This window comes from Salvelinus alpinus, chromosome 5, assembly GCF_045679555.1.
Source record: "Salvelinus alpinus chromosome 5, SLU_Salpinus.1, whole genome shotgun sequence".
Classification (NCBI taxonomy): domain Eukaryota; kingdom Metazoa; phylum Chordata; class Actinopteri; order Salmoniformes; family Salmonidae; genus Salvelinus; species Salvelinus alpinus.
This window is the reverse complement of record NC_092090.1, coordinates 92,879,360-92,888,128: the sequence shown is the minus strand read 5'-3', so window position 1 is coordinate 92,888,128 and position 8,769 is coordinate 92,879,360. Positions and strand designations below refer to the sequence as shown.

At 43.8% G+C, this 8,769-nt stretch overlaps 2 protein-coding genes and 2 long non-coding RNA genes across 5 annotated transcripts in view; 3 read left to right on the top strand and 1 right to left on the bottom strand.

The window, feature by feature from the left end:
* LOC139577243 (glutamate receptor ionotropic, delta-2) overlaps nucleotides 1-8,769 on the bottom strand; it is a 662,466-nt gene that overhangs the window by 231,586 nt on the left and 422,111 nt on the right. The gene's annotated exons all lie outside the window — the stretch shown is intronic.
* LOC139577233 (uncharacterized) lies at nucleotides 116-699 on the top strand. Its single transcript, XR_011675239.1, has 2 exons — nucleotides 116-230; nucleotides 659-699. It is a non-coding gene; the product is annotated as an uncharacterized lncRNA (long non-coding RNA).
* LOC139575130 (uncharacterized) lies at nucleotides 744-6,704 on the top strand. The gene has a single exon (XM_071400132.1). The coding sequence runs from the start codon at nucleotides 879-881 to the stop codon at nucleotides 6,702-6,704; it is 5,826 nt and encodes a 1,941-aa protein (XP_071256233.1). The 5' UTR covers nucleotides 744-878.
* Nucleotides 6,919-7,502, top strand: LOC139577232 (uncharacterized). Its single transcript, XR_011675238.1, has 2 exons — nucleotides 6,919-7,033; nucleotides 7,462-7,502. It is a non-coding gene; the product is annotated as an uncharacterized lncRNA (long non-coding RNA).

Below are 8,769 nucleotides of genomic sequence, written 5' to 3'. Positions count from 1 at the left end.
TCCTGTTAGAAGGTAACAGATTATTTTATTACAATAGTTAAAATGGATTTTCATTGTGTTCCATGATGTTATTTGCCCCCTAGTGGAGCTTTCTGGTACTTAGAGTGTACACAAACAGGAAGTAGAGAATTCGTTCTGCACGCTTAGAAGCAGCTAAAAACAACGCTACGGTGCAGGTCTTTCAGTGTAGTTATTTCTTGTCACGCTTCAGCCTTGGAAAATATTTGTTTGTAAGTTCGATTCAAGCATTTAGCTAATGATGATAATCTTGTTATTGATAGAGTTTCTTACATATCAATGTTGGTTGGTTGCATTTACTCACAAATTGCAATGCCTTTCATGTATGATGTTAGCTGTATTACTTTGCTCGTGCGTCATGCAAACGAATTGTAAAATATACAATACTGTATTTTTGTTACTGTTTCTAGTGTAATATGCCTTGTTATTCTACATAGATGGTTGTACATTATTAGAGTAATGAAAGGAGTTAGTCAATTACCATATGAGAAAGCAATTAGCTATATGGTTTGGCATCATGCCAGATGCATGGTACCGTAGCACGTGCTTTGTATTCATGCAACTTCAAATGTATAATGTACAGCTACAGTATGTTGGTGTGAATTGAATACTAAAGTATATTCTTTTCTGTGTTTTGCAGTTTTACAACATAAACGTTTACAATATATTCATTCAAGAAAAGTTACGCCTTGGGAGTTTTATTGAAGACTTAGTTGTTAGCTATCTGTCTAGTTTTGCATGGGAACGCAACTCAAGGGCAGAATAGTAAAAAAACATCATCACGGCGGGCTCAAGCTCAAGAATAACCACACACGGTGGTTTTGTTTCTACATTCATCAGCCAACAAAGCCTCTGTTCCTATGGAAGACCAGCAGTCTACGGTACAACAACCAGAGCCAAGAGTTCGACAGAGAGAGATGGAGGAGCCTCTTCAGCACATTGGGACCAAGTCTCAATCTACAAGATCAAGGTCATCAAAACAGTCAAGCAGATCCTCAACGGTGAGTTCTGCAGCCATCAAAGCACGCGCCAAGGCAGACGCAGCGCGTGCACAAGTCTCCTATGCTGAGAAGGAAGCTTCTGTGATGAAACAAAAGGCAGAAATAGAGGCCAGCTTGTTGAAGCAAAAAGCTGACCTCGAGGCAAGTTTATATGTTCTCCAAGTTGAGAGAACAGCTGCTGCTGCGTTGGCTGAAGCTGCAGCCTTTGAAGAAGCTGTAGGATCAGAACGCAGAGAACTTCACAAAGAACTAGACACAGGGACACAGCCCTTAAGTCCAGTCCAGCGTACCTGTGAGTATGTGCAACAACATGCTAGGCCCTACTTTGCTGAACTTCCATTTGAAGTGGAGAAACAAGAGCTTAGTGTTGACCCAGCTACATACCATAATCCAGAAAGTAGCAAACAACAGAACATGAGCAGAGACTCTCCGTTCAAAAGAAATGAACAGCAGCATGGTGTAAATGGAAAACAAGCCCACTTCCAGTCACACACACAAAGCGTCCCTGAGTCACAAGTGGCACCAGACCTCATCAAGTACCTCCTACGCCGTGAGATGGTGAGTTCCGGACTCCTGAAGTTTGATGATCGCCCTGAAAATTATTGGGCATGGAAAGCATCCTTTCTCAATGCGATCAGAGACTTGAATTTATCAGCCAGGGAAGAGTTAGATCTAATTACCAAGTGGCTAGGGGCAGAGTCGTCTGAGCAAGCAAACAGAATTAGATCTGTCCATATTTTCAACGCAACAGCAGGGCTTAACATGGTCTGGCAACGACTAGAAGAGTGCTATGGTACACCTGAAGTGATCGAGAATGCACTGTTGAAGAAAATTGATGATTTTCCAAAACTGGCTAACAAAGACAATCACAAACTAAGAGAACTAGGTGACATTCTTCTCGAACTGGAGTGTGCTAAAGTAGAAGGGTACCTTCCAGGCCTCGCTTATCTGGACACATCTCGGGGGGTAAACCCTATAGTAGAGAAACTACCATTCAGTTTACAAGAAAAATGGATTGCGCAGGGATCCAAATACAAGGAGGACTATCGGGTAGCATTCCCACCATTCTCGTTCTTCTCGAGATTCATCAGGAACCAGGCGAAAACTAGAAACGACCCCAGTTTCACCCTCTACACCGCAACTAACCAGGTGTCTATGAAAAGTGAGAAACCTGCCAGGTACAGCAGCAAGACACCTGTGACTGTATACAAAACCGATGTGTCATCTGAGCCCTCAGACCACCAAACCAAACCCAGTAAGACAAAGATTGAAAACCCTGACCATCAATGCCCGATACATAACAAACCTCATCCTCTTAAAAAGTGTCGTGGGTTTAGGTACAAAACTCTAGATGAGCGCAAATCATATCTCAAAGAGAATGGAATTTGTTTCCGATGTTGTGGGTCAACTCAGCACAGAGCTAAAGACTGTAAGGTGTCAATCAAGTGCTCTGAGTGCGACAGCGACAGACATCTTGCTGCTCTGCATCCAGGTCCAGCCCCTTCAAATACAGACACTGCTACAGCAGAGAAAGAGCATGGCGGGGAGCAAGGTGACGATGCTCTTCTATCTGTCACCTCAAAGTGTACGGAGATCTGTGGTGAGGCAGTTAATCCAAGATCATGTTCAAAAATATGCCTAGTTAAAGCTTATCCGGCTGGGAAAAGAGAGAAAGCTGTCAAAATGTATGTAGTGCTTGATGAACAGAGTAACAAATCTCTGGCCAAGACAGAGTTTTTCAATCTCTTCAACATCAACGACAACTCTGCTCCATACACCATGAAGACCTGTTCTGGGGTAACAGAGACTTCAGGCAGGAGAGCCGTCAACTTCATGGTGGAGTCTATAGACGGACACATGCAGCTATCTCTCCCTACTCTGATAGAGTGTGATATGATGCCAGACGATAGGACGGAGATTCCCTCCCCCGACATTGCGTATCATCATCCCCATCTGCAACCAGTTATGGACAAAATTCCAGCTGTGGACCCAGACGCTCCCATCCTCCTGCTCTTAGGACGAGACATCTTAAGGGTACACAAGGTACGAGAGCAAATCAATGGGCCCCACGACACTCCTTATGCACAGCGACTCGACCTCGGGTGGGTCATCGTGGGTGAGGTCTGTCTGGGAACGGCTCACCGACCAGCCAATGTTAACGTGTTCAGGACAAACATACTTCAGAATGGTCGCACATCTTATCTGAGCCCTTGCCCTGACATCATCCAGGTAAAAGAGAACTACAACAGTGTAGCTCAGAAACACATCTCTCCCTCTACAATGCACTCGAGAGATCCAAACACAACTGTGAACACAGACAACCTGGGATGTTCCGTGTTCGACAAAACACAAGACGATGATAAACCAGCACCATCAGTGGAGGACAAAGCCTTTTTGGACATTATGGACAAACAGGTTTTCCAGGATGATGGAAACAACTGGGTGGCTCCACTACCTTTTCGCCCCACTCGACGTCGCCTTCCTAATAACAGGGAGCAGGCCATAAACCGTCTCACATCACTTCGCAGGACTTTAGACAAAAAGCCTGACATGAAGCGTCATTTTATTGACTTCATGCAAAAGATGCTGGATAACGACCAAGCCGAACCTTCACCGCCACTAGAGGGAGACAAAGAATGTTGGTATCTACCCATATTTGGTGTTTACCATCCACAAAAGCCTGAACAAATAAGAGTAGTATTTGACTCCAGTGCTAAGTGTCAAGGCGTGTCACTTAACGATGTTCTGCTCAGTGGTCCAGACTTAAACAACACACTCTTGGGTGTCCTAATGCGCTTCCGCAAGGATTGCATTGCACTAACAGCAGATGTGCAACAAATGTTTTACTGTTTTGGTGTACGTGAGGATCACAGAGATTACTTAAGGTTTCTCTGGTATGAAGACAACAATCCAGATAGAAACATAACTGAGTACAGGATGAAAGTCCATGTATTTGGGAACAGCCCTTCACCAGCCGTAGCCATCTACTGCATGAGACGAGCAGCGCTACAGGGTGAGAAGGAACATGGATCAGAACCCAAGCAATATGTAGTGAGGAACTTCTACGTCGATGATGGGCTGACATCAGTAGCTACAACAGAAGAAGCTATCAACATTCTAAGAAAAACACAAGCAATGTTGGCGGAGTCCAACATGAAACTACACAAGATTGCATCCAATAGCAAAACAGTTATGGAAGCCTTCCCTATGGAGGACCGTGCAAAAGACTTAAAAGATCTGGACCTAGGAGTGGATCCTCTCCCCTTTCAACGGAGTCTGGGACTTTCCTGGAACCTGGAAACAGACAGCTTCTCATTCCAGGTGTCCCACAATGAGAAGCCTTTTACGCGGAGAGGCATCCTGTCCACAGTGAATAGTCTTTATGACCCCCTTGGGTTCGTGGCTCCAATAACAATGCAAGGTAAAGCCTTAATCAGAGAACTCTCTTCTGATCAGAGTGAGTGGGATGCCCCTCTTCCCCCAGAAAAAGAAGAGAAATGGAAAATGTGGAAGGATTCTTTGATGGAGTTGGAACATATGTATATTCAGCGGACCTACATCCCAGTCTCCTTGTCTACCACTCAAAGAAGAGAGCTACACATCTTCTCGGATGCCTCTACAGTAGCCATAGGAGCGGTAGCCTACCTGAGAGTTATTGACTCGGAAGGTCAATGCCATGTTGGATTTGTCATGGGGAAATCAAAATTGGCCCCTCGTCCGGCCCACACTATCCCACGCCTAGAACTGTGTGCGGCTTTGCTAGCTGTTGAGATGTATGAACTGATCAGAGACGAAATTGACATTGATGTAAATGTGGCCAAGTTCTACACAGACAGTAAGATAGTTCTCGGTTACATCCACAATGTCACCAAAAGATTCTATGTGTATGTTGCCAATAGGGTAACTCGCATCAGGAAGTCTACCCATCCAGATCAGTGGTGTTATGTAAACACTGACAGCAATCCAGCAGACCATGCAACCAGGCCTATATTTGCTGCGCTCTTAAAGTACACCAGTTGGTTCTCAGGTCCACCTTTCCTGACCCAAACAAACTCAAGTGAGCCTGAGAACATAAATTTTGACCTTGTAGAGCCTCACGCAGACGCAGAGATTCGACCAGACGTCACTGTCTTCGCCTCTAAGGTTTCTGGAGCTCAACTCGGCTCTCATCGCTTTGAGAGGTTCTCAAGCTGGAAAGCTCTCAATCAAGCCACAGCACGACTCATTCATGTTGCCAGATCCTTCCATGAAGGTGCGGACAACACCAGCTGCAGAGGCTGGCATGACTGTAATAAACCATGCGGTACAAGTGAGTTGTCACAAGCCAAAACAGCAATCATTCACTGTGTGCAACATGAAGCCTTCAGAGAGGAATTCAAATGCCTTGAAAAAGGAAAAGAGTTCCCTAAACAAAGTACACTCAAAAAACTGAACCCAGTGATTGATAAGGATGGGTTGCTGAGGGTGGGAGGCCGCTTATCCTCCGCCGACATGTCACAAGACGAAAAACATCCTCTCATCATCCCACGGACACATCATGTCGCCACCCTGCTGGTAAGACATTATCACGAGCAAGTGGCTCACCAGGGCCGGCATTTTTCAGATGGAGCTATTCGAGCAGCAGGCTTCTGGATTATTGGGAGCAAACGTCTGGTCTCTGGTATCATTCACAAGTGTGTCACCTGCCGCAAGGTTAGAGGAAGGTTAGTTGACCAAAAGATGGCTGACTTGCCTGCAGACAGACTCTCATCTGAACCACCATTCACCAGCGTTGGACTTGATGTGTTTGGACCATGGAATGTCATAACTCGTCGCACTAGAGGTGGTAGCGCAGACTCCAAGCGCTGGGCGGTGCTCTTTACATGTATGTCTACTAGAGCAGTCCATATCGAGCTCATCGAATCTATGTCCACATCCAGCTTCATCAACGCGCTGAGGCGTTTTTTCTCTATCCGTGGTGCAGCAAAAGTGCTACGCTCTGATCGAGGTACAAACTTTATAGGTGCCTGCAGGGAACTGAGTATCGACACAAATGACTCAGAACTGACTAAATACCTCTCAGATAAGGGATGTACTTGGATATTTAATCCTCCACACTCGTCTCATATGGGTGGTTCTTGGGAGAGACTCATTGGGGTTGCCAGACGTATCCTTGATGCTATGCTGTTTCAGACGGGCTCCACTCGTCTCACACATGAGGTCTTGAGCACTCTTATGTCTGAAGTTATGGCAATAATCAATGCGAGACCCCTAGTGTCAGTGTCAACGGACCCTGACATGCCTGCCATTCTCACACCCTCAATGTTACTGACACAAAAGACCAGCGCTACCTCAGCCCCTTCTGGATACTTCAGCATGAACGACCTTCATGGAAAACAGTGGAAGCAAGTCCAGTGTCTCGCTGACACCTTTTGGAAAAGGTGGAGACAGGAGTACCTGACAACGCTGCAGAGACGCAGAAAATGGACAGCAGAAAAGCCAAATGTAAAAGTGGGAGATGTTGTCTTATTGAAAGATAGTCAGGCACACAGAAATGACTGGCCAGTCGGGCTTGTGGTCAAAACATTTCCCAGTACTGACAAAAAGGTTAGGAAAGTAGAACTAAAAATTGTCAAGCAAGGAGCTGCTAAGGTGTTTCTGAGACCAATCTCAGAGATTGTTGTTCTTCTTTCTGAAGCATCCTAGAGACAAAAGATAAAAATAGAAAGGACATTATTTGTTTCTTGATATGTTTTATTTCATAGTGGCACAATTTCATTATACCAGGCGGGGAGTGTGCTGCCATCCTGTTAGAAGGTAACAGATTATTTTATTACAATAGTTAAAATGGATTTTCATTGTGTTCCATGATGTTATTTGCCCCCTAGTGGAGCTTTCTGGTACTTAGAGTGTACACAAACAGGAAGTAGAGAATTCGTTCTGCACGCTTAGAAGCAGCTAAAAACAACGCTACGGTGCAGGTCTTTCAGTGTAGTTATTTCTTGTCACGCTTCAGCCTTGGAAAATATTTGTTTGTAAGTTCGATTCAAGCATTTAGCTAATGATGATAATCTTGTTATTGATAGAGTTTCTTACATATCAATGTTGGTTGGTTGCATTTACTCACAAATTGCAATGCCTTTCATGTATGATGTTAGCTGTATTACTTTGCTCGTGCGTCATGCAAACGAATTGTAAAATATACAATACTGTATTTTTGTTACTGTTTCTAGTGTAATATGCCTTGTTATTCTACATAGATGGTTGTACATTATTAGAGTAATGAAAGGAGTTAGTCAATTACCATATGAGAAAGCAATTAGCTATATGGTTTGGCATCATGCCAGATGCATGGTACCGTAGCACGTGCTTTGTATTCATGCAACTTCAAATGTATAATGTACAGCTACAGTATGTTGGTGTGAATTGAATACTAAAGTATATTCTTTTCTGTGTTTTGCAGTTTTACAACATAAACGTTTACAATATATTCATTCAAGAAAAGTTACGCCTTGGGAGTTTTATTGAAGACTTAGTTGTTAGCTATCTGTCTAGTTTTGCATGGGAACGCAACTCAAGGGCAGAATAGTTGGGGTAAATGCGGAAGACACATTTCAGTTGAAGGCATTCAGTTGTACAACTGGCTAGGTATCCCCCTTTCCATTTCCCTTCCCATATCAACCCGCAAGGTGCGCAAACATACTTAAATAAATGCTTGATAAATAGTGTATGAACTATTGTAAAGGACTCATTGCATGCAGAAATATTTATGGGAATATATCAATAAAAATGACAACAATAGTTATTTGTTTAGAGTCAAACATATGTTTTGTATAATTCTACAAAGTCCTAGAAAAAACACAGGCCTATAGCCAATTTTAGTTTCCCTTACAATAAAAACATTACAGTGTATTCCATTTGATCAACTAAACGTGTAGATTCGATTACTAATAGAGTTATAGTAATTAATCAAGTCTAGTTACGGCTTCTTTTGACAAAGTAGAAACAAAATAGATTGCAATAATAATATATCCTGCCAGGTGTGCAGGTGAAACGATGTGCTGTATTACTGAACGAAAGCACCAGTGCATGAACAATTGTAAAGGATTAATTGCATAAATAAATAGTCATGGAAATATTTTCATAACAAGATATAAAAACAGTTGACTGCATCTGATACTGTTTTGTGCCTTTAAACATGAATTAATCGCGTCTTCTCTTTATGCTTGGGGTCCACATTCAGCACACAGATTCGGAGCTTTGTTTGAGCAAGCCCCCACAAACAAATCGGTTGCAATGCACACAGTATTCATGGGCCTTGTTTCGTTTGCACCTGCCAACTTGACATTGTGTGGGATTTTCCCCGAGTGGGAGCTGTGGTGCATGGAGAAGAGGAAGCGCAGGACCTGCTTCCATGGCGGCCTGCTTGGCGGATCACGAACCTCACATACCAGATCCAGTGGGATGCATTGTGCTGACGATGCAAACACTCTTATTTATTATACATCTGTACACTGTGAGTGTTGCTTTACCAATCTCCATCACTGATGTGGAGTACAGCTCCGCTGGTATGTTGTTCTGCGCAGAGGGTGGCAGCTCCCGCCTTTGTTTGTTCACTGTTCCTAGCAGGCTAGTCTACTTTGCAATTAACTTGTCAGCCAGGGAATTTGATGTGAAGAAGTTGTCCTTGGTCACATTTCTGCCTTTGCACATGTAAGGCTCCACGAGTCTCAAAACCAGACAGTTGCTCACCCGCTTGCCCGGTTTCATC

Excerpts from the sequence above, each read along its gene's own strand:
- LOC139575130 (XM_071400132.1), top strand. The coding sequence starts at position 879 with ATGGAAGACCAGCAGTCTACGGTACAACAACCAGAGCCAAGAGTTCGA.